Source organism: Suricata suricatta, chromosome 1 (genome assembly GCF_006229205.1).
Source record: "Suricata suricatta isolate VVHF042 chromosome 1, meerkat_22Aug2017_6uvM2_HiC, whole genome shotgun sequence".
Classification (NCBI taxonomy): Eukaryota; Metazoa; Chordata; class Mammalia; order Carnivora; family Herpestidae; genus Suricata; species Suricata suricatta.
Window position 1 is genome coordinate 160,934,521 of NC_043700.1, and position 25,089 is coordinate 160,959,609.

Below are 25,089 nucleotides of genomic sequence, written 5' to 3' on the forward strand. Positions count from 1 at the left end.
AGAGAGAGAGAGAGAGAGAGAGAGAGAGAGAGAGAGAGAGAGATTGGTGGGGAGGAGGGGCACAGAGAGAGGGAGAGAGAATCCCAAGCAGGCGCCACACTGTCATCGCAGAAACTGACTCAGGGCTCAAACTCACGAAACTGTGAGATCATGACCTGAGCTGAGATCAAGAGTTGGACACTTAGCTGGCTGAGCCACCCAGGCACCCTCAACTCATCTTTTCTATAAAAGAGTATTCATTTAGCAAAAATACATCATCTTTATAAACTATGCTCTTAATTTTAAAAGCACCTGAGGAGTTGTATCTCATCTTGGTGAAGCGCATTCCATGGCTTCAGGAGGAATGCTAGTGGAGGCAAGGAAGGAACTGGCACCTATTCAGCAAGACAGACTGGCTGAACGGACCCCGGAGCCCCCCAGCGTCCCGACCAGGCAGCTCTCCTGGCAACCCATGGAATCATGAGTGGCTCCTGACTGTCCCCACCGAATGGGGCAGTGGGCCTCAATAATATTAAAATATTGCCCCAACGTAGATCTGGAGAATTTTATGTTAAGATTTTTCCCTAATTGATTGTGAGTGCTTAGGAAATCAATTTTCAAGACTTAAAAATGTTCTTCTAAACTCAAAAGTGTTCATTAGGACTAGGAATCTTTTTGATAAGTGTCATTTTAAAAATACCATAAAATCTAATAAATATAACTCCTATTCAAATAAAATTATAGTACATTTTTAAGGCAGATAAAAAATGTGGGGTTTTTTTGTTTTTTTTAAAAACCTCACTGGGTCCTGATCAGTTTACAAGAACATAAGCTTGAAGGCTTTAGGCTGTTTGGTGAAATCCGTGTATAAGGTGCTCTTTCATGGATGGTGTTTTGTGAAGATCTATTTCATATTTTTCTTCATATAGAAAATATTTATAAAAAGACCCTAGCTTATCAACCTTAATTGTTGCAAACTAAGTTGTGCCCGAGCACATATTAGTGCACTATTAGTAATTACCATCTCAAATCCCTTCAAGATGTGGCTCATTATAAACTCGGAACCCCACCAAATTGGTGACAGAATAAAGGATCTGTGAGTTACCACTTCCAGAACACCAAAATGAAGAAAATAATTAAAAAAAAAAACAATGAAAATGGTATGAAATAGTTTGGTTTAGAAAGTAAATCCACACCTTTTCGTTAGGGAAAAGCTCAATTTGGTCCTGTACTTGGTATTGTAACTTCTAATACTGCAGGTCAGTACTTAAAGATGTCATATAAAATTTTAGAAATGTTTCCCAAGCAGCTCACAATGCACCATGGGATTATTCTGGAGTCACATACTATGTGGCCCTTGGCTAATCTATTTGTTGGAAAGCTTAAGTACTACACAAAAGCATTAGTTCAGTCCGTCTAGAATTTAAAAAATGTATTAGGTAAACAGAAGTGTGGGCAAATTCAGTTTAAGAGTGCAAGTTCTGGACTCACACTTCTTGAGGCTAACATTGTTACACCACTTAATAACTGTGATATTTGTCACTTAACAACTTGAGGGCAATTACTTAACCTCTCTAAGGTTCTTTTGTAAAATACAGATAATAATTGTCTCACTGGCTTGTGGAGGACTAAGTGAGAAACTATGTTTCTCGTAATCTGTGCTAGGAAGTCAGTGAGATACTAGGTGTCTAGGGATTAATTCAGGACCTAGGCACATTAAGTATTCGAGTATTGTGGGTAGAATGTTATAGCTGAAAGGGATCATTTAGCCATAAAAGAGAATGGTCATCTCAGAGAGAAGCCTTAAGTCTCTAGAAACATTAGCAACAATCAAGCAATACACTAAAAAAATAGACACAAATAAAAAATTCCCCAGCAGCCTTAGTGTCTTTCTGCAAGTTTACACATGCAGAGCCAATCCATCTTTTCTTCCCAAAAGTACAAAGGTGCAAGATAAGGAACGTAAGCAGCGTCGGGAAAATATGCATTAAATTCACATCAGGTTGCATGACCACACATTTTTGTAAAGAGAAATGATCATTCCTTGCAGGTGATATAAAATGCATGGCATTTAAATCAAACCCAGACTCAGAGCAAATAGGCAGCCTGGGTTGTGTACATTAAAGGCCACCCGCGTGGCTCCAGTCAACGGTCAGGCATTGAACAGATTGCCAAAACCCCGCCAATTAACGTTTCCCGGGCTTCAGAACTTTCCTACGTGTGTGTAGTGCGTTTCCAGTTTGCTGGAAGTTGATTCATTTTCGCGTATGCAGTGTGGTACTCAAACATCTCCCTGCCTCATACCCAGAGCTTATAAACCTTCGGCACACTTTATGAGCTAAAGTCCTGCACAGCGTCTTGATTCACTGAGACCAAGGGGAGGAATGATGTAACATATTTTCCACTAGAAGATATGCTCACTGAGGCAATGTTCAAACTGCTGGCAGAGCCAACCCAAATTCTAAGGACCACGGAAATCACCCCCAATGCACTTTTTCTTCTCCCCATTTAGAGTTACCGGATTCCAGCAAGGTGGGTACAGAGCCCGCCTTCCCTCCACCGGTAGCAAGGCGGCTCTTGTTAATGTTTGATTTTAAGATGTGCCATGTATGAAGGCTGCAACCTACCATCGCTGCTTCCCCTGAGGACTACATCTGGTGATGGTGTCTGCCGGGAACGGGAGCCAAAGGAGTCTAGGCTGTCGAAGGAATCATCTCTGCCGTGGCGAGGGGGAGAGAGGGAGTCACTGCGTTCGGAATCCCAGCAGTCTATGTAGCCACTGTCTCGGATACTACGCTTAGGACTCTCAATGTCATCCGTCTCCTGTCCAAAAATAAAACGAAAGGATTACAGACACTTCAGCAACAGAGGGAGAGCCTACAAGACCAGGAAAATCCGTCTCCAGCGGTCCTCCAAAGATCCTGCATGTAGTGTCAGCATGGAAAAATTACGGCACAGATTACCACCTACAAGCCAACATTTCATTCTGTGACCCTTCCTGCCACAACTCGTCCTGATCAGAAAACTGGGCTCCTTTCAAAAACTAAATAATGAAAATAAAAATCCAAGTAGCTCATCCCCACCACGCTAAAAAAAAAAAAAAAAAAAAAAAAAAAAAAAAAAAAAAAAAAAAAAAAAAAAAAAAAAAAAAAAAAAAAAAAAAAAAAAAAAAGCAAAGTATTTAGCAGTAAAAGATCATTAAGTTTGGATTCACAAGAATAGAGTGACAGACAAAAACGAAAATTAAAAAAACGGAAACCTTAACCTTGACCCGTCTTTCGGAATCCATAACCGCATGCCCGGTCTGGGACTGAGCCCCTGGTGTAGCTGCGCAATTGCTCCTGTTTACGCTATCTGGCAAATGCACACGGCATTCGTGGTTGCAGCAGAATCAGTTCCGTAAAGTCCTGGAGGAGCATGCTTCCCTCTGCTGCTACCTTGGAGGGAAATTCCTGCTCTGAAAGGGAGCTGTCTTTCTGAGGCAGAAAGTTAAGAAAGAAAAAAAAAAGCAATGAAAAATATGCAAAATGCTTTTCCTGATGCCTCAGAAGAATCCAGGCATGCTCTCGCTCTCGGCCAGCTCCGGGCGCTGGGGGAGCTGAAAGCACTTGTGGCTGACCCACATGTTCAGAGCAGTGAGAACAATGGCCGTCTTTGACAGCCTGTGATTATAAATTCTTTCCAGCGCAAGCAGCACATACTAAAACACTGAAACCCCAGCAGAAGGAAGGTCAGTCAAAGCCATCCTCACCCTTGTATTATAATAAAAGCCTTGTTCCCGCCAATGTCTTCGCATTAATTACAATAGTCCAGGCTGACGAAAACAAAAATAACTCCGGTCACTCAAAGATAAACCTCAATTTAATCTCCTCCAGACTGCCACTTAAAATCAGGGCTGCGGGTGATGTTGGCAGAGGGGCATGCTCTCCTCTGCGAAGGCTGGAATGTCACACTGCGGATGTCCTGGGATGCTCGGGAAGGTCCCCTCCACATTCCCAAGAGAAAGGAAAAAATAAACATATATTCTCTCCATGTTAGCGATTTTTGGAAGCTGTCGGAGCTGATGAATATGCCCGCTGGAGCCAAGGCGTTTGTAGGAAGTCCCTCTGGCAGCTGCTTTTACCGGTTCTGTGCAGCCCCTCTGACACACTCCCCCCTCCCCCGCCTGAGGCATTTTGAGGGGACCTGCAGCGCCTGTAATTCACAAGGCACCCGCCGGTCTGCCTGGAGGGAAGGGAGGAGTGGGAGAGAGGAGGGCAGGACTAGAGAGGAGCACTCTGCAGCCTCCGCACCTAGGACCAGATTACTGCCCCCCCCCCCCCCCCCCAAGAATAGGTTGTCAAAGGCCTGGGTGAGGGCAGCCCATCTGACTCTCCGGAGGAAGGCAGAAATTCCAGTTATGGAAATTAAGGTAGTTTACTTATAGGTCAAAAGTTAACAGGGACTTGAACAAAAGCCAGGCCTGACTAGCCACAAAAGAAAGAACTCATAACTAATTGAAAAGTACAGATCTAAATTGGATATGGTTTTGTATTTAATTTCTCTGGAAATGCAAGTAAGAATCTTGGGCTATTTATTCAGTGAGAATAGGCCAAATGACTTAAAAAATGAAGGTCACTTTTATTGAATATTTACTGTGTCTAGGGTTGTGCGTGATGCTTTTTGTACATGCATTTGATTCTCGTGACACTACAGTGGTGTGGTTAGTACTGTCCTCATTTTATAGAAGAGAAAAATAAGAATCAGAATGCTAAATCACCAAGCTATAAATACTGCAAAACAGAGGCAGTTTGGGGAAAGGTCTTGGAAGCCCAGTGGACTGGGTTTAAATCCTGAATCTACCTCTTGTCATTTGTGTGACCTTAGCCAAGTTATTTCATCTCACCTGATCTCAGTTTTCTCATCTGTTAAATGGAGCTAATGATAAAATCTATCTCTCAGGATAACTGGGCAATCAGAAAAATGCTGGACGCATAAGTGCTCAAAGAGTGTTGGCTATATAACTACTATGCATAGAACTACTATGCATTCTTTGGGCATGTGCATGTCAATAGGCAAATCATACAGAACTTACAAATGTAGTTAAGGACACAACCTGTATATGCACTGATACTCTTCGGGAATCTCCTCTATTTATATCCCGTAACTAGATGCCTTGGATGCAATTTCCCATGAGAGAGGGCAGACGCTCGGGAGTGAGGCCACTAGTCACATCTAGATATGACAGTTTTACAAGCTGCTCAGCATAGCGTTACAAGCTGGATTTTCAAGAAAATAATCATCATGAGAAATGCTCCTCCAAAGGCCCAAATGTCTTCTTACCCCTACCCGACAAACCACAAGAGAACAGAAAGAAAGAGAAAGTCAGCATGTCTCTTGGAGCTTCAGCTGCTTTCTCACAGCTGGTTATGGGAAAGAAAAACAGAAAAGCCATTCTGTTCATGACTGCGTAGAAAGCCAAGAACAAAACCGCGATCGAGCAAGAGCTGGAAGTCGGAAGGCATGGCCAGTTTGAAAAGTGAAAAACAAGCCACCCATGGTCATTCTTGGCCATCCTGGTCCCTTGGAACCCTGGGGTGAAGCAATAGCTGGTTCTTCCACCAGGAATAAAGATCATGTAAAGTTAAGCTTTGGGGAGACAGCAAATGCTATCAACCAACACGAAGGCTAGCACCGTCCACATTCTTTGTGTGTGGGAGGGGGTCTAGTTATGTCATTGGTGCTTTTTGTCCAGGAGCCCAGAAGCTTTTTGTCTTCTATAGCGAGCACTTTAGGGACGGGGAGAAGACTCAAATCTGCCCAGTGTACGAATTGCTAGTTGTTCTAGTAAACTAATGAGTGGGGTCAGAACTACCAACATCTCTGGTGTTTTTGGATTGTTTCACTCATCTGTCCTCTTCTCATCCCCCTTTGTCAGGGATAACGAGAACCAGCTAAGGCTGCCGGGTGACTTACAGTATCTGAGAAACTCCAGATGCCACTGTGTTACCACTCAACATTTTCTGCTTCCTTGTGATTTATAAAGTGGCTAAAGCCCATCCCGGAGTGGTTTAAGGCTCTGCTTTTCCAACCTGATGACCCATTTGCACCTACCACACTCTGGTCGGGGAAGTGATTTACTCCTCAGATATTTACTGGGCACCTTCCACGGGCCAGATACAGTCCTGATGCTGGGGGCCCAACATTCTCCAAAGCCAATAAATATCCTGTCCCCACAGGACAGGCCTTATGTTTTATTAGAAAAGACAAAGGATCAACAGATAAATGAATACAAAGTTGGGCGGTATCATGAAAAGATAAGGCAGGGGAAGGGAAGGGAAGTTGAGGCTGGCAGAGGTCTCTTCCTGCCCATCACGTTCCCTGCTCTTTACCCCCTTGCTCTATGTAACACTCCTTACCTTCTGAAGCAGGAGGGCCTAGGTCAGTCATGGCACCTGTGGTCCCCGGTCCCAGAGCCTGGTTCAGGAATAGAACCCACACTGGTTCAGGGTACAGCCCTAGGAATTTTAGAGCTGGGCCTAGGAGGAAGAATTCCCTCGCTAGCTGAGCAAGGAGCTAGAAGCAGGTAATCCTGTGGACGCTGTTGGCCATGTTCCCTGATGAGAGGAAATCTCAAGGAGAGAAAGAGGCACAAGAGAGGGTAGAAAGGAAGGACCTAGGCTGTTTGCCTTCCAGCTTCCGTCCCTGAGATTCTAAGGGCACCTTAGTCCCCATGGTTCTTCCTTCAATCTCAACCTTCTCACAGTCTTTCCGCATGCCCTCCTCTGGGAGATGTCCTCTCACATATCCAAGCTCACTGGGGCCACTGTCACTGTGCTTTCAGAGATCTTTTCTCAGAATATGCAACAGTGGCCTCCTATGAATACCTACTACGTGCCAGAAGCGTACGCTAAGGACACGTGTCACTTTACAAGCTGATAACGTTTATATACATTTCTCCCCCTAGAAAAATGAACCTAAAAAACTTATGGCTGGTCTCCTTTGTGAAAAAAAAAAAAACATTTCAATTCCAAGTGTATTTCAGCCTGTATCTGTGCAGGAGTGCTCCTGGTTGTCCCTTCAATTTCTGTTCTCCATTTTGTCTCCAGTGAAAATATCCAGTTTTTAGTTGCAATACAGTCTCCCTCTCTTAAGTCTTTCTTTGCAGCTAGGCATGGATATGTGACCAAGTTTAGGTCAACAGGATATGAACAGAGGAGCGCGTATGACTTCGCAGAAGTGTGCTTCCAGGGAAAGCATAGGCCCTTCTTCCCCTCACCCCTGCTTTCCCCAGACCCCAGTGTAGGTAAGATGGCCACAGCCCGTACAGCCATGGTGGGCCGGAAGGTGAGAACCCAAGGGTTGAGGATGTTGGAGTAAAAAGACAGAAGGGCCCTGGGTCCCTGATGGTCATCTCCCCATTGCTCACGTTTAGACCTCTTTTATGTGTGTTCGAAATAAAATTCTATCTTACTTAAGCCACTGTTAGGGTCTTCTGCATTTCCCCGATAAACCCAGTTTTAATAGATAAAATGAAATAAAATAATTCCAGATAAACAGATATCTCCCAGTGTTGGATATATCTGTGGAGTTCAGGTCAATGACTCTCTATTTAGAGGTACGGGAATACCACAGCTGGCCATTTTAGTTAAGTCATGCCTGGTCCAGTGATACCGAGTATTCCCTCATGTCCTGCGATGTTGTCTACATTCATTAAATAAAGGAATGGCTGGGGACCGCTGGAGCCTCAGCTGGTCCAGCTCCTGACTCAGGATCAGGCCATGATCTCGCTGTTCGTTGTACTGAGTCCCATGTTGGGTTCTGCGCTGACAGCGCAGAGCTTGCTTGGGATTCTCTCTCCCCCTCGCTCTCTGCCCCTCCCCTGTCGTGCATGTGCACATGTTCTCTCCCTCTAAAAATAAACATTAAAAAAAAAGAGAGAGAGAACCACTATTAATGACAACAGGTCATTTCAAGACAACTGACATAGAGGTCGGTCCCAGTAGAAGGGGAAGCGAGGAGAGTTGAAGATTATAGAGGAGTTGAACTAGTAAGAAATGTCCATAGTAAGAATAAGTCAGATTCTAAGGGAATCCAGCAAAGAAAGGAACTGTGAGGCAGGGCTTTTAAACAGTTGTAAAAAGATGAGGCATGGTGCCTGGGTGGCTCAGTCAGTTGAGAGTCTAACTCTTGGTTTTGGCTCAGGCCATGATCCCAGGGTCTTGGGATCAAGCCCCAAGTCAGGCTTCATGCTGGGTGTGGAGCTGGCTTAAGCTTCTCTCTCTCTCTCTCTCTCTCTCTCTCTCTCTCTCGTTCTGCCCCACTCCCCCACTTATGCTCAACCTCTCTCTAAAAATCTAAAAAAAGATGACCCATTAAGCTCCTTTTTCTCTCTCCCTCTGCACCTTTCCCACTTGCACTCTCTCTCTCAAAAAAAATTTTTTTTTGTCAAAGCATGAATGTCTCTCAAGGAAATCTCACTAGTGCACTTAGTTTGTATGTTAGAGAAACGAGGAAAGGCAAGGTCTTAACTATTTGTGCTACAACAGGGACCTTATCCCAAACGAGGATGATACAAATGAGCCTCTCCCAGTCCCTAGGCCGGTTGGGTGGAGCGCTCACAGGTAATACCGTATCCTAGAACTTTGGATGAGTTCACCGACATGGATTGCTGAACTTTCTAAGGAACATACAGGCAGGCACACATAAAACATCCCACGGTTTCGTTGACACATTCCTACCTTAGATCAGTCTTTCCCATAATCAAATAAATAAATAAAGCTTTGAATATTGTAAAAAATATTTTCTAAGTTTCCAGGTTATCCGAATACAATGGCCATAAAATGCACATCTTAGGAGAGAATGTTTCTAATTCGTCAGGGCCCGCGGACGCCCAGCAAGAACTTGGCGGACATTGCCTCCCACCCACACCAACGCCCCGACGGGTAAGCAAAATGACCTTTAGGACAAATGCAGAGCAAGTCTTCATTTTCATACAATACTGTATTGTTTAATTCAGGCGTTACTCTCCCAAGCACTGAGCTCTCTGGCATGCAAAGCCACACACAGACAGACTGAATTCGCTCTTTCGGAATTAAAGTTGGAGACAGCTCTGAAGGCTATAACAAGCTCAGGTAGGCATGGAATCCCCAAGGCAGAGAGCTGACAACCCGGACTTCCCTGGAGTGCAAGATATTACTGGCCTGTGCAATTTCACCACACCAAACCATCATTAAAAAAGGAGCAAATTGGGGCGTCTGGGTGGCTCAGTTGGTTAAGCGTCCGACTTCGGCTTGGGGCATGATCTCACAATCCGTGGGTTCAAGCCCTGCGTCGGGCTCTGTGCTGACAGCTCAGAGCCTGGGGCCTGCTTCAGATTCTGTGTCTCCCTCTCTCTCTGCCCCTCCCCCACTCGCTCTCTGTCTCTGTCTCTCAAAATAAAGACATAAAAATTTTTTTTAAAAAAGGAGCAAATGTGTCGATTTCCCTTCTTATCGTAACCTCTCGGGATAAAGAAGAAAAGTCAAGTTACCTTTCTCATCTGAGCCAGCAACCCTTCGAACTCCTTCAGGTTCAGCGTGGTTCCGCTGTAGGAGGCAGAGCTGTTTGCCGCTTTTCCCAGCCAGTAAATGGTAACTAGTACCTGTGAAACAAAACCATGCACAAGGGCAGGAGAATTTTCCCTCGAGAATCACTTTTAAACTAAGGAATAGAGAACGCTCCACTAACAGGAAAGCAGGAAGGAGAGAATGTGCAACACGGATTCAGAAAAACCACCATCCAGGAGGTATCCATTAAATATAAAATCATTTTAATAAGAACCCAATGCTCTATCAGTCAACACAAACATGATTCAGTAGTTAAACTACAGCTTCAGTTTTAGGAAAAGTTTGGTTGTAAGAAAATGATCTCTAAGATGGCAAGAAGGAAAAATAAATCCTCCAAAATTATTTTTATGTAATAAATCATTCAAAATTAGGAAGTAAAAATTTTCTGGAACTCTGGAGCCTTTTTCCAGATAAGCATGAAACAGGTTGTCAATTTCTATTGAGAGACAGTGTTTCTATTTTTATTTATTTATTTATTTATTTATTTATTTATTTATTAACATTTATTTATTTTTGAGAGACAGACAGAGACAGATCATGAGCAGGGGAGGGGCAGAGAGAGAGGGACACACAGAATCCGAAGCAGGCTCCAGGTTCCAAGCTATCAGCACAGAACCCGACGTGGGGCTCAAACCCACAAACTGTGAGATCATGACCTGAGCTGAAGTCAGCTGTCAACTGACTGAGCCACCCACGCATCCCGAGAGACGGTGTTTTTAAAGGCTCACGATTTCCACTTGTGGGCACAGAGGTTCTGCTAAGATCAACCGCAAAAACCTCAAAGGAGTGAGCCACGTTAGTTCGTGGCTCCCAACACAGGAGCAAGGACATACGTCTATCTGACATTAGAAGAAAGCAATGTAACGGAGAGTACGATTTCAGGCATCTAGCTTTGGGCTGGAGTTAGATTCCTATTCATCTGGGATGGGAAATTTGTAGCCTGTACAAAACTACTGCCAACTAAATAACCTTGAGTACTGACAAACATCCAGGAATTTTCAAGAGTCTGAAGCTGGAGTCCTAAGTTCATTTTTTTCCATCTCTGCAAAGAAACTGTCCACAAAAGCCAATGCTCTTTATATCGATTTTTCCAGAAAGCCCAGAAGGCTAAGGATGGGCTCCTTAAAACTGAATTATTGGGATTTGAAGCTTACGGAAAAGCGATTATTTTATTTTCACATGTGGTCTTATTGCTTCAGTCAGGCTGGGAATAACTTAGGGTACCTCCTCCCTCCACTTGCTGGACCAGGAAATGCTTCGGACAATGTGATATGTGGGCAACAGGCCCAAAATACGGTTCTGTGTTCTGATGCTGCGATGTGCATCAGTTTTCCACCCCTGTGGGAAAATCACACTTCAGGAATCCTTTGAAACTTCCAAAACGTCTTTTTAAACTGACTGCTTACGAATAAATTTCCAGAGAACAGACAATTCCAAATGTCGGGACATTAACTAGAACCATAAAATAACTAACGTGTGCTAGAACCATAAAATAACTAACGTGTGCTAAGAGTATGAGCACACTATTTTGAAAGGTGTAATAGGAGAAAGATAGAATGGTGTTGTGTTTTCCATTATGGGCTTTCTGATTTGTTGAAATGCATGATAAAAAATGGCATATAGCCCCAGTTTTACAGAAGAAGAAAAAGAAGACAAGAATGAAAATGTCAACCAAATATAACAGCACCCTGGAAATTTTTTTAAAAAGAAGGGGTCATAGCCAATTTTAAATTTTATATACACAGGTCATTTCTTACATTCCTAATGTAAACTTAAAATAAAAGAGCACTGGGGTGCTTGGGTGGTTCAATCAGTTTAGTGTCTGACTCTCGATTTCTGCTCAGGTCATGATCCCAAGATTGAAGGTTTGAGCCTAGTTTTGGGTTCTGTGGTGAGGGTGGAGCCTGCTTGAGATTCTCTCTCCCTCATTCTCTCTCTCTCTCTCTCTCTCTCTCCCTCATTCTCTCTCTCTCTCTCTCTCCCCCTCATTCTCTCTCTCTCTCTCTCTCTCTCTCTCCTTCTTTGCCTTTCTACCCCCTCCCCTCAAAAAAAAAAAGCACTAACATACTTGCTCTTTGAAAATGAGATCCAACTCCAAAAAGTTGATTTGGGGAAGTATTATCTAAAAACTCAAAATATTAATAAGGAAAAAAATAGAAAAAGTACAGAACCATGACAGTCAACACTATTTATATTATGCTGATCTTTTCCCTAAAAAAATGTGCCCAGCTGCTTTCTTTAATAATCCCAGCTGTGCGTGCTGAGAAAAGGGACTGACACCAGTATTAGATAGATCATCTTGAATTTAAGAAACAGAATTACAGAATGTGAGCGTTCATTTATTGACTTCTTAATTACAGAAAACTGCCCTGCCTACAATTTTTGTTTCTATCACAGTGATCAATTCTTCTATCGGAGACACATATCCTTATTTTCTATGGACCCTTCCTAGCAAGGTTTACTGAAGGCATTGAACTCACGAGCTAAATTTTACGCCTGAACCATCAAAATTAGAAGAAAAGATGTTTAAAAAGTGAAGTGAGAACACTTACATTTTTCAGCTTCCTACTGTAATCAAGGCTCCTAATTCAGGAAAAGGGAAAGAAAATATGATCAGAATAGCAGTTGCTTCCCCGTGATCTTCCCTAAAACACCTCTAAGATGTACTTGAAGCAGACACATCACATGAAATCAACAGAATAGATCATTTTTTCTAAGGTCCACAATGAGTAATTTCAGGTACTAAATAAAATCACTTAGGAAGCAAAATGTAGAAGAACGAGATGAAATCAACCTTCCAAAGTGCACCACGAAAAGATGAATGCCTTGTAACATCTGGAAAATGAAAGATTCCATCTAAAATTGGGACTGTTTATGTTTGTATTCCCAAAGCTCAGCTGTTAAGGCAAAATTTGTGCCTTGATTACAGATCACTGTCAAATCAAAATCCTACTACACTTCCAAAATCTTCGTACAAGTGGTACTAAAGGTCTTATGAGTCTGGGACCTTACATAACTAAATAGACCTGAAAATAGACGTAGAAGAGACAATGTTATCCAAATATGTGTTCTGGTCTGCTACAGATAGAAATTAGTGTTGGGAATTAGCCATAAGCATGAAAATATGTGTGTTATGTTTGAATATACACATGTGCATTCTAAAAAACACATAAATGTTTATTCCCAAGCTATAAACAAAAAAAGCGAGTTGTTGGTACTTTCAAAATATTCATACAGTGAAATATAAAAATTTCTACAGAATTATTCCAAAGTTTCTTTAACATGTCAAGAAATAAATGCCAGGAAAAACAAAACACTGTATTTCTTTTTCCCACTTCAGTTGGGCTGGGGAGTAGGGGAAGGGTGAATGTGATCATACTGTATACACCACTCAAGAATTCCTTCAAGTATTTAGACACCAATTAGTTCATTGCAGCATATTCTGACCCAAAGAGCATATTAATAAATAGGTGTACAATTTTAAGTCAATGCAGATTTCAGAATAGAAAACAATATCGTGTATGCTAAGAAGATAAACCCATCAACAAGGACTTGGGAAGAAGGAAACATTGGTCTCATTTGGATTTAAGAGAAAGTTTTCAAATTTCCCCTTTTTATAGAAAAAAACATATGGCATTACCTGCTTAGATGTTTGCTGGGGTTTTTTAACTTACAAAAACTCCAGATGAAAACAAAAAAATCTATGCAAGATTTGAAATTTTAATGAACAAGAAATTAAGAACAGGGAGGATAAAATGTTTTCTGCATTGACAATAAAACTTTATTGACTAAAATTGTGACCCAGTTCTAAAAAATCATGCTTGGCACGTAATAGGAGCTCCCAAAAGAGCTCTACCTAAGAACCAATTGTGTGAAAATGCTTCCAAAATTTTCAGAGACATACTCGGGAGCAATCCATAGCCTTTCCTCATTTTTATCCAATTGCTTCAAGTCCCTGGAATAAACACGCTGCATGCCTTTCTGGATTAGGCTTTCATTCCCCATCAAGGTTGTCTGGCATCCATTACAGGTAGAGTTCACTAAATTACACATGCAGTAATCATTTGCAGCTTGTCCCTCTTGTTTTTTTTCTTTGTGGTCTACTCAAGTTACCTCTCAGAAAAGAAAAGGAAAAAAGAAAAGGAAAGAAAAGAAAAATTACCTCCAACAAAAGCTAAACTAAGAGCATTAAAAAAAAGAAAACAAAACCTCACGGGAATCTAGCCCCTAAACCAAGAGCACACTGTAAACACTGTATGTTAGCCAACTTGACAATAAATTATGTTAAAAAAAATTTCAGGAAAGCATCCACATTTGCTCTGTGGGATCTACCCCTATACCTTATGGCTTGCACTATTAATTGGTGGTGTCAGTGGGGTGTTTTCTATCTCCACTAATGTTCTGCTCAACCCTCAGAGGGTAAAGCAGAAAGATGCAGAACCTTCTATTTTAATCCATCATAGCGATCAAATCTACATATGTGACAAATGTTCCCCGTCTAGTGCCAGATGAAACGAGCATCATTTACAGAAAAGCTGTGAAGCAGATAGCTCATTCCATGCCCCACCCTTCATTAAAACTAGAAATGAGTTTCTAAGTACTGTAAATGAATTTATGGTATAATTTTAATATAAAGTTCCTTATGTTCTTCTGGAAACTCATACAGTGAAATAAACATTTTTCTCTGTAATTATTCCAGGTTCAGCGTCCTCCCAAGCTTGTGCATTGCTCACCCCACCCCACTCATTCTTGCTCATTACCCTCCTACCACACCAGACACTTTTCTTATCCTTTTTTAGAGAGCAAGTCTGTTTCTCCTTTCCAGCCTTTCTACTTGATCGTCCTCTGTTTTGAATGCTCCTCCGGTCTTCACATGGCTGGTTCTTGCTTCCTGTTCATGTCTGCGCCCACAGCCTTCAGCCAAAATGCCACTTCTTCAGAGAGGCTCTGGACTGGTCACTATCTTTTTTTTCCCCCCAATTTCACTGAGATATAATTGGCATATGGCATTGTTTAAGTTTAAAGAACACAACATGATGATTTGATACATGTATATAATGTGATGGTCACGATCTTTCACATCCTCTTTTACTTCCTTCACAGCACTTATCACTCCCTATGATGGTCTTTGTGATTTACTTATGTATTTCTTATCTCCTGACACTGTGTGGAAAACTATGCCGTTCATTCCAGTTGTCTAATGGCTGGAAAGTATCTGACACATAGTAGCCGCTCACTAAATATTTACTGAATGAATGAATGAAGAATGATAGTCATAGAAGGTGATGGGAAAGTGTTGTCTAAAGAAAGTAATAATGTTCAAGTGCAGGAAGAGCTAAAAAGGGAAGAAAATGAGGTAAGAGAATACAAAAGCGGAGAGAGATGGAAAGATGAGATAAAGAAGGGAAGAGAAGCACAGGGAAGAAAAGGAGATGGAGAAAAGCAGCAGCTGGAAAGATAAAGAAAAAATGACAGAACGAAAAAGAAAACAGGAGAAGCAGAAGATGAAACAGTAACTGAGAAGTGACTGTCATTCATTGGTCTAAGTGACTTTTCCTTGTTAGGTTCTTTTCAGTGCCCTTTTCTTTACAAGTTGGTTGAACCATCTTCCCAGACCCGAACAAGCTAAGCACCAAGCAAGCTTTAGCTAGAATCATATCTGTGAGAATATTCTATCCAATTCCATCTTATAGATGAAGATGCAGAGCCCTACTTAAGCAAGAGAACTTGCTAGGATTACAGACCTAGGGAGTAGCGGGTCTAGGGCCAGACTCCTGACTTTCGGATGCACAGCTTTTTATAGATATGCAGTAAAGGTGATAAAAGTCTGAATTTCTAAAATCAAACTATCTCAGAATTCTCCTGGTTTAGTGGCATATTGATTTAGAATAGCTCCAAAAAAAAATGCAGTTGCCAATACCATCAAAGCACTTTCCTTCACCCTCCAAGCAATGTGTGTAAAACTAATTGGTATGATGTTGTATAGCTACTACTGTTTCTGGCCACTTACCACCAGGTCAAACTACACATGTCAAATGATGCAGAAACCATTTCTTAAAATGAACAATTTATAGAAGCTGGATTTAGATGCAGTAATATATGGAGCGTGTTATGTCTAAAATGAGGTTTATGGTGGTTTCCATATTCAAATACCATAATTTGTATTCTGTTTTTGGCCTTAAGTAAATTTTTTCCAGGAGAAATATTAAGGAAAGATACACTGACAAGAGTGAAGTGATTTCATATTATTAATCACTGACTGACTCTCCCTTATTCCCAGTCATGAATCATAAAATCCATTATAAACTAACTTGATTTCTCATTCAGCAGTTTCCTTTCTCCCCCTCCTCCCCTCCCCCCAGTCAATACTGGCAATGAGTATAAAATTAAGACTCGGAGTTTTGGCTTCTCTCCCTTTTCTGTTCCTCCATGATAAAATGACCCAAAAGTAATCAAAAGAAGTGTAGCCAATCCACAGACCCTATCTCTGTACTTAAGCTTATCGTCAGGGTATATTTATGCCAAATGTTGTTTGACCAAAGTGGAAAATGTTTTGTATAAAATGTGTAGAGTGTGAAGGACTTCTAAGCTACAGGAAAGTTATCTTTACATCTTATAATAATCTTTCTTCTCTTTACTCTGGTCAACAGCTATTCATTTCCAGAGAAGCACGCTGCCTTTTCTGGTACTGTGCCATTCTTTCCCAAAAATTCTTTGGCCACAAACATGGCTCAGTGAGTAGACACAGTCAACAACAGTCAAATGGCCAATAATCCATCTTCAAGGAACCTGATCGCTGACATATGAGAAAACAGTTACAAATGTAAATGAGGAAGCGATTTCTCCATAATCTATTGCCCTCTTTGCATAATAAACAGAGTTCTGATCTGTTTACCAAGTTTGTAGTCTCCTAAGAGCCTATTCAAATGCCCAACTAGAGCCAATAAAGGCTTTTTGTCTAACACAGATTCTGTGCATATTTCTCTCTTGCTTCTCCCTCCAGTAAGTCTCACCTAACGTTTTTCTCATTCTTTTTAACATTCGAATTCTCCATGTGGATTTTTGCTATCAAAAAAATTATGTTTGATCAGAATATAAGCTGTACACAGGGCAAAGAAGGTCAGTATGTCTTCTTTGGAAAGTTTGATGTTTACCTTTACATTTTTATTTTGTGAGACATGCCCAATTCTCTGCCTCTTAGACCTTACAACATCATCACAAAACTACAAGTCAAACCATAAACAGGTTTTTCTTAAACATAATTTTTAAAAAAATTTTTCAAGTTACTTAACATATAGTGTAGTCTTGGCATCTGAAGTAGAATCCAGTGGTTCATCTCTTACACATGACAGCCAGGGCTCATCTCCAAAACTGCCCTCCTTAATGTCTGTCACTTATTTAATCCGGTCCCCTAAACTCCCCCTCTATCAACCCTCAGTTTGTTCTTGTGTTTAAGAGTCTCTTATGGTTTGCCTCTCTCTCTGTTTTTATCTTTTTTTTTTAATTTTTGTAATGTTTTATTTATTTTTGAGACAGAGAGATTCAGAGCATGAGCGGGGAGGGGCAGAGAGAGAGGGAGACACAGAATTGGAAGCAGGCTTCAGGCTCTGAGCTGTCAGCCCAGAGCCCAACTCGAGGCTCGAACCCACGAATGTGAGATCATGACCTGGGCCAAAGTCGGAGGCTTAACCAACTGAGCCACCCAGGTGCCCCTCTCTGTTTTTATCTTGTTTTTCCTTCCCTTCCCCTATGTTCATCTGTTAAGCTTCTCAAAATCATATGATCTCTGTCTTTCTCTGACTGACTTATTTCCCTCAGTATAATACCCTCCTGTTCCAACCACATTGTTGCAAACTGACATGATTTCATTCATTTTCATTGCCAAGTAGTATTCCGTTGTATGTATATGTGTGTACACACACACACACACACACACACACACATACATCCCAGATCTTCTTAATCAATTTATCAGCTGATGGACATTTGGGCTCTTTCCATATTATTGCTGATAGCACTGCTATAAACATTGGGGTGCCTGTGCCCTTTTGATTCAGCATCTCTATATCCTTTGAATAAGTTCTTAATAGAGCAATTGCTGGGTCACAGGGCAGTTCTATTTTTGATGTTTTGAGGAACTTCCACACTGTTTTCCAGAGCGGCTTCATCAGTTTTCATCCCCCCCAATAATGCTGTAGGGTTCCCCTTTCTCTACATCCTCACCAACACCTGTTGTTTCCTGAGTTGTTAATTTTAGCCATTCTGACCAGTCCCTTCAACATAAATCTTGTGTTACTTACTTGACTGTTACTCTGTTGGATGTATCCTGTAGGTCACTAGGATCAAAAAGTTGAGATTCTCTAAGGCCGAGCTCTTTACAACCTCTCAAGAATAAGATGATATTGTCCTGAAGGGAAGAAAAGAAATCCAAATCTATGTTATTTTATATTATTTTTTACGAACCAGCCCCTCCACTTTAATAGTCCAAATTACCAGAGGGATGTCAGCCATTCAGACAGCAAGAGTCAGACCTAAATTATGGCTTGTTGGAAAAGAAAACCATACTGGGTTAGGACAGACCAGGGTAAACACACACTTTCAAACTTCTAAACCCACAGCCACGCCAAATTCATTTTTTTCCTTTACCTTAACACATTTGTATAAAACTGCTAGTAAAATATCATTGAAAAACAGAACGTAGCATCTTTTGGGGCATCTGGGCAGCTCAGTCAGTTAAGAGTCCGACGTTGGTTCAGGTCATGATATCACCCTTCCTGGGTTTGAGCCCCACGTCGAGCTCTGAGCTGACACCTCAGAGTCTGGAGGCTGCTTCAGATACTGTGTCTTCCCTCTCTCTTTGTCCCTCCCCACTTGTGCTCTGTCTTTTTCGCTCTCTCTCAAAAATAAATAAATAAAACAATAAAAAAAATAAATGGGAAAACAGTCTAAACTTAATTGGGAAGAGGAAAAAAGAGGGGCAACAAAAACTTTTGAAAATAATGCAAAAAACCCTTTCCAACGTGAACATTTTCTCTTTAAACTGGCAGAGTATCAGGCACAATTGACCATTAAGGATCCTGCCCTGCATCCATTGAGAGTCAAGAATACAGAGACGGCCCTGAAAGGGACTGCAACTGTGGGTCATCCTTCTGGAACTGCAGGTTTTAGCAGCAGTTTGCTGGTTACCAGCTCCTCATTGTCCTCTTCCTAGAAGACTTCTGTTAGAGAGAACCACAGGAGAGGAACAGTAGAGGTTGGCTTCAGGGGCCAGACCAGTGGGAATCCAACTGAATCCTCTAAGAAAGTTGCTACAAAAATCTGAAATGATGGTGGTTACGGAATTATATTCATGCAAGCGCGGTTCAGCAAAGCAAACCAAAGAGCATCCTGTTTCCCAATTGCCCAGACTGTAGGTGAGATTCTAAGATGACCCCCAAGAATGCTGCCCCCTAGTGTACACACCCTGTAACAGTCATCCCCCCAGAAGTGCAAGGGACCCATGAATGTGACAGATATCACTCTGTGATGACCGTACTAGCCAGCTGGCTCTGAGTTAATCGAAAGGAAGAAAATCTGATTGGACCTGACGTAATCAGGGGAGGATTTCAAAGAAAGTGAACAGAATTCCTGGCGGCCACGAGTTCTGTAGCTGCAAGGAGATTAATTCTGTCAACAACCACACAGGCTTGGAAGAGGCCTGGAAGCCGAGATAGGACCTCAGCCCCAGCCAACACCTTGACTTCAGCCCCAAGAGACTCTGAGCAAAGGACTCAGTCATGCTATGTCCATACTTCTGATCTAAAAAAATTAAACTCTATCTCTAGAGTTGTATTAGATGTGCATGTCTGTCTTTTCCAGGGCATAATAAATGGGTGTTGATTTAAGACTCTAAGTTTATAGAAATTTTTTATGCAGCAACAAAAAAATTTAATATATCCAGGATCAAAACAACAAGAGCAATAGCAATAAATTGCTAACCTTTATGTAACTCTTATATGCTAACCATTCTCCCAAGAGCTTTCTATTTACTAGCTTATTTAACCCCTGTACAACCTTAGTAGGTACTACTATTTTACTTTAGTAGGTACGTTGTAGGTGCTGATAATGGGTACTTCTGTCATCCTCATTTATAGATGAGCATTCTGAGGCCCAGAACAATTAAGTGCTTTGTCCAAGGTCACACAGCCAGCAAAGGATGGAGGTACATAACAACGTGGCGTATGAGGTGAACTCAGGCATTAAATCTGAGGCCGGCACCAAAGGGAGACGATGCTGTGCAGTTAGGGGCTGATCACAGAGGGTCTTGAAGGCCATGGAACGCAGACCGTGGAAATCACAGAGAGGCTGTAATCTGAGAAATGCTGCTCAGATGTGCAGCAGAAGTAGACTGTTGGGGATCTACAGAAGTAGACTGTAGGCCTGGGGGGAGGTAGGGAGTGTGAAGGAAGGACATCAGAACAGTAGGACAGGAGGCAGGGAGCCCACTGAGGAGACACTACAATCTCACACACACACCCCATGGAGGGTGGCCCCTCCCAGAATGTTTTGTGTCTTTCCTGGGTCCTGGATTCTCTTCAGCAGTCACGATGCGCCATCATGCACGCGACCTGTACCATTCACAGACCTCTTACAGAGTGACAGAAGCTGCTCATAGTCTGGAGTTAGCCACACCCTTGCCAGCCTCTCCTTCAGTTGCTTCGCATGGTCTGAAATTATCAAATTTCTCCTTGAAGTTTTCCTCCTTTCCCTCCCATCTGTAGAATTGTCTGAGGTGCATGCCAGTCTTTTCCAGGGCATGCCACTATCTTTTTGGTTGGTCCGTGAGCTCTGGGGACTTCTCACGCAGAGGAAAACAAAGGATGACTTAATTTCAAATAGGGGGAAAAAAGGCATGACCACCACGGAGTGCCATAAGAGGCACATGACTGTGGCACTTCGGGTCCTTAAGAAAGGCGAGGAGGTGCTCTTCCCTTAGGCATCCCCAGATGCGCCCTCGAGCGCCTTCATCACACAGACCGCAAGCCCACCGGGGCCGCCTTGGCAGCTGGGCTGAACAATGGTGCTCGCAGGTCTCAGTGACCGCTGGCCTCCTCTCAGCTCCTTGCTGCAACCTAATGAGACTGGAGTGGAGCCAGGCCCCGGTCAGGAGAAAAGCCCCAAGAAAATGCTCCACAGCCAAGAACTGCCGGGGGCAGCAGCCAGTGTGGGGAGAAAAGACTGTGCCTTTAATTACATAAAATGCATTCGGCAAATTCCCATCCACCGTGCTCTTCACACTGAGACTTTTCCACATTTTCAATTCCAAGCCAAACTCCCATCTTCAGGTTTCAGCTCCAGAAGCCAAGCCGTATGACAGCGTCTCTGTCCCACGGGAGAAGTGAAAGGCACTGATTTACGGCAGCGACCATTATACTACCTCTGACTATTGTAGTATTACAAACCCACTAAAACTTAGTAAGTCTTCCAAAAAAGTTTTTGAGTGACTCTTCAAAAAAAGTCAATGGCATTCAATAAACAAAACTTGGACACTGAAGAGACACGATGACCAAATGTGATTTATGACCTTGGATTGGATCCTAGGTGCAAAACACATCTAATTTAAATATAGACTGTATGTTGGGGGACGTATTGGATAAATGTTAATTTTCTTAGGCAGGATGATGATGCTACTGCAGGTATATAAGAGTATACCTTTATTTTTAACCAAACATATGATTTATTTAGGGACAATTTATCATAACATTTATGACTTAATTTCAAATAGTCAGGGGAAAAATGGCATGTGCATATGAAAGAGAGAGGAAGAAAGACAGAGAGAGAAAGAGGGAGAGAGAGAGAAAATGTTTGCCTGTCATGAAGAAAGAGATAAAGCCAATATGCAAAATATAACAACTGGTGAATCTAAATGAGGGATTGGAAATTTTCTGTAAAAGGCTATGAGTAAGTACAGCTTTCTGGGTCTTTAATGGTCTCTGACAAAATGACTCAATTCTGTCATTGCATCCAGACGATATATACATGAATGGGAACATCTGCATTCCTGTACATTTCATTTCCGAAAGCAGGCACCGGGCTGGATTTGGCCCACAGGCTGCAGAGGCCACAGGGCCCATGCTACATGAGTGCTATGTGGACGTTCACCACGCCATTCTTTCAACTTCTCTGTACCTTTGGAGGTTTTCCAAGAAAAGTTGGGAGAAAGCTACGTGTTCAGCTACATGACCAGGCTGGCGAGACCAGTTTCATAAAACTCAAGGAGAAAATAATGGTTGCCTCTGAGTCAACTATTATAAAGTCACTGAGGTAAGTGATCAAGTGCCACCGATGGAAAGTCACCATCCCTGGCTAACTGGAAAGAACTGTAACTTGAGTCTCAATTCAACACAGATGCTTAACATAAAGTTCCTAATAAGAGTCCATTTTATGCTAGACTCATATTAATGTGTGTACCACTGTTTTTGTAACTACCGTGCATTAGCTCCTCCTTGTTCTTGGCTCAGCGGTTTACCATTTCATTCATTTGTGGGCCTGCCGCATACATGAAAACACTCCCCAGGCCCCAGGGTGAAGGCCAGAGCTTTCTGCCCCCACCCTCCAACCCAGGGCCTCTTCTCTGAAAAAGACCTTGTACTTTGCTACCTGCTTTTCTTGCTTCAAAGGCAGACTGTAGCAGTACCCCTAGCGTGTAGTAGTACTCACTCAATATTTAAAATAAAGTAAGTGCTGCATTCTAGGGACTTATGAGAATAACAATAACAACAACAACAACAACAACAACAAAAACCAACAAAATTCTTTATCCTCATGGAGCTGACATTCTAGTAGATGAATCTGTAAGGACTTACAACTAAAGTCTCTTATCTTCTGGATTAATTTCCATGATACATTAAACAGCTGGATTTGTTCAAGATCCGCCTAAACAGAGGTCTGCCTTCCAATCAGACAGTGGAAGTGAGAGCAGAACAAATACATCAAGGGATACAGCACAACAGCTTTGGAGTCCAAAGGTCTCCAGTTAGAATGCCAGTCTCATCCATTTATTAGCTCTGCCGCCTTGAGCATTGTTTCCTAACCTTTCTGGTCCTCAGATTCTGAATCTGTAAGGTGGGGTGTGTGTGTGTGCCATCAATCTTACAGAGACACCAGAATGACAGAAGATATATATGTTAAGAACACAGCCCAATGTCTGGCACCTTCTGGGCATTCATTATATGGAAGTGATTATTACATTCTTATCAACACAGGTCAAGAAAGGCCTATGGAAAGTGAAATGAGGAAGAGTTTATCCATCCATGAAAAACAGACATGGTGTATACACACTATAAGTATACACTCTAGCTCTTGCCAGTGACAGAAGACATGGTAAAAGGAAAGGAAAGGAAAGGAAAGGAAAGGAAAGGAAAGGGAAAGGAAAGGAAGGGAAAGGAAGGGAAAGGAAAGGAAAGGGAAAGGAAAGGAAAGGGAAGGGAAGGGAAGGGAAGGGAAGGGAAGGGAAGGGAAGGAAAGGAAAGGAAAGGAAAGGAAAGGAAAGGAAAGGAAAGGAAAGGAAAGGAAAGGGAAAGGAAAGGGAAAGGAAAGGAAAGGAAAGGGAAAGGAAAGAGAAAGGAAAGGAAAGGGAAAGGAAAGGAAAGAGAAAGGAAAGGAAAGGAAAGGAAAGGAAAGGAAAGGAAAGGAAAGGAAAGGAAAGGAAAGGAAAGGAGAAAAAAGAAATATAGAAAAAGAAAAATAAAAAAGAAAGAAAGAGAGGAAGGAAGGAAGGGAGGAAGGGAATTCTAAAAGGCAGAAGCTATTATTGTTTAGCTACTATTGTTAACTGCCAAGTTGTCACTTTTCTACAGGATGCCTCATATTCACTCACAAGCGATGTACCCAAAGTCCATTTGTCAGACAGCTGCTGGCACATCGTCATTTGTAATTATCTCACAGAAATAACCTCTGCATCGTGGTTCCCAGAACCAGACCTGCCCACTTAATCCAAAATGTCCCTGGAGGGAGTATGACCTATACTGCGAACCTAACTGCTGAGCAGAACAACATCTCCGTGGGGAAGTGCATGTATTGAGAAAAGCCAAGCACGCAGCCCTTATGTCTTCCAGGATTCTGGAGGCCACAGAAAAAGCTTCATTAGCCCAAGACAGGACTACAGTAGGGAGGAAGCGGGGAGGGCGGACCAGCAATTCAGTACAAACCCCTGATCACACCCCGGACTGATCCTTTCTCTCGCTTTTGTCTCCAGAAGGGCCTGCCGCTACCTTTCCTCTTCTCCAGCTGTCATTTCCAACTGGACAGGGACTTCTCTCTTTCCTTGATCCTCTGCAGAACAGCCTGCAGCTTTCCAGCTCTCTGGGCGGCGGAGGGGGGAGGGGAGGAACCAGCATTTAATGGTTCTCTGGGGAAACCAAACAGGGGTTAAGAAACTGCCCTCTCTGTCTGATCTCGGCTTTATTTCCTTTACTGCCAACAGAGAACAGTGGGTTTGGAGTTCACAGAAAATGAAGATGATGCTCATTTGTGTTTCAAATGAACCTAGACACCTAGGTTCACTGCCAGGTATTCAAAATGCCATATACACCAAGCATCCATATAATTTTCTGCTTCAATAAATGAAAAGACGGAGTAGAAATAACAAAATGCAAACTGCGATTACATCTGCTGAATTAAAAATCTTAATAAGGATTAGGATATCTCAAAAAGATTTGCAAGTATATCAGAGAAGATCAGATCCTTTTGGAGAATCAATAACTAACGGTAATATTATTTTTCTATATTAGATTATAAGGTTGTTTTTTTTTTTTAAAGAAACAAGGGGCTCCTGGGTGGCTTAGTTTGTTAAGTGTCCAACTTTAGCTCAGGTCATGATCTCACGGCTCATGTGTTCAAGCCATGTCTGGCTCTGTGCTAACCGCTTGGAGCCTGGAGCCTGCTTCAGATTCCGTGTCTCTTCTCTCTGCGCCTCCCTCCAAAAGCTCTGTCTCTCTGTCTTTCTCTGCCTCTCTCTCTCAAAAATAAATATTCAATGAATTTTTTTAAAGAGACATGATTTTTGTCAGGTTTTCTACATGTGAAGCAAACAAACTCCCTTTAGCAGAAAAGCAATTACGAATTTCAGGACTTAAGGAGTACATTACCAAAATAGCTCCAGGAGCTTACCCCACAATTAATAGAATTTGGGGATTTCCTGGACCTGCCGTGGGCTCACGATTACTCTCCCAGCCTGCATGGGCTCCCGCCAAGCTCCAGCAGCTGGCAGGTGCCCAGAACAATCAGCACTGGCCAGACTTTCAATGCATTTATATTTGCTGGGAGTGCTTAATGAGGATAGCAGACCTTCCACCAGGAGGTGGCTTCTTCTGCCTGCGGGTGGGGGAGGTGGGGTGGGTCTGGGGAAGCCTGACCCAGAAGGTGGGAGCTGGGTGACTGCTAGAAGGGGCAGAAAACAGTTTATGGATGGCGAATGAACAGAAGCATGGCGAAGGGCGGGGAGAGAAGGGGAAGCTGGGGAGGGGAAGAAAGGCAGAGGAGG

General features: G+C 42.4%; 1 protein-coding gene across 13 annotated transcripts in view; it reads right to left on the bottom strand.

Annotated features, from left to right (window-relative positions):
* The window catches only part of LIMCH1 (LIM and calponin homology domains 1), a 322,655-nt gene that overhangs the window by 88,981 nt on the left and 208,585 nt on the right, over positions 1–25,089 (bottom strand). For 8 of the 13 annotated variants that reach the window (XM_029946571.1, XM_029946550.1, XM_029946564.1 and 5 more), the window contains exons 4-7: positions 17,867–17,973; positions 12,119–12,149; positions 9,491–9,601; positions 2,607–2,802 (exon numbers count right to left, since the gene is read on the bottom strand). In XM_029946571.1, coding sequence (XP_029802431.1) covers positions 2,607–2,802; positions 9,491–9,601; positions 12,119–12,149; positions 17,867–17,973 — 445 coding nt within the window. Of the gene's footprint in view, positions 1–2,606; positions 2,803–3,244; positions 3,432–9,490; positions 9,602–12,118; positions 12,150–17,866; positions 17,974–25,089 lie in introns of those variants that run through there. The other 5 variants (XM_029946615.1, XM_029946605.1, XM_029946597.1 and 2 more) reach the window with 2 other exon arrangements.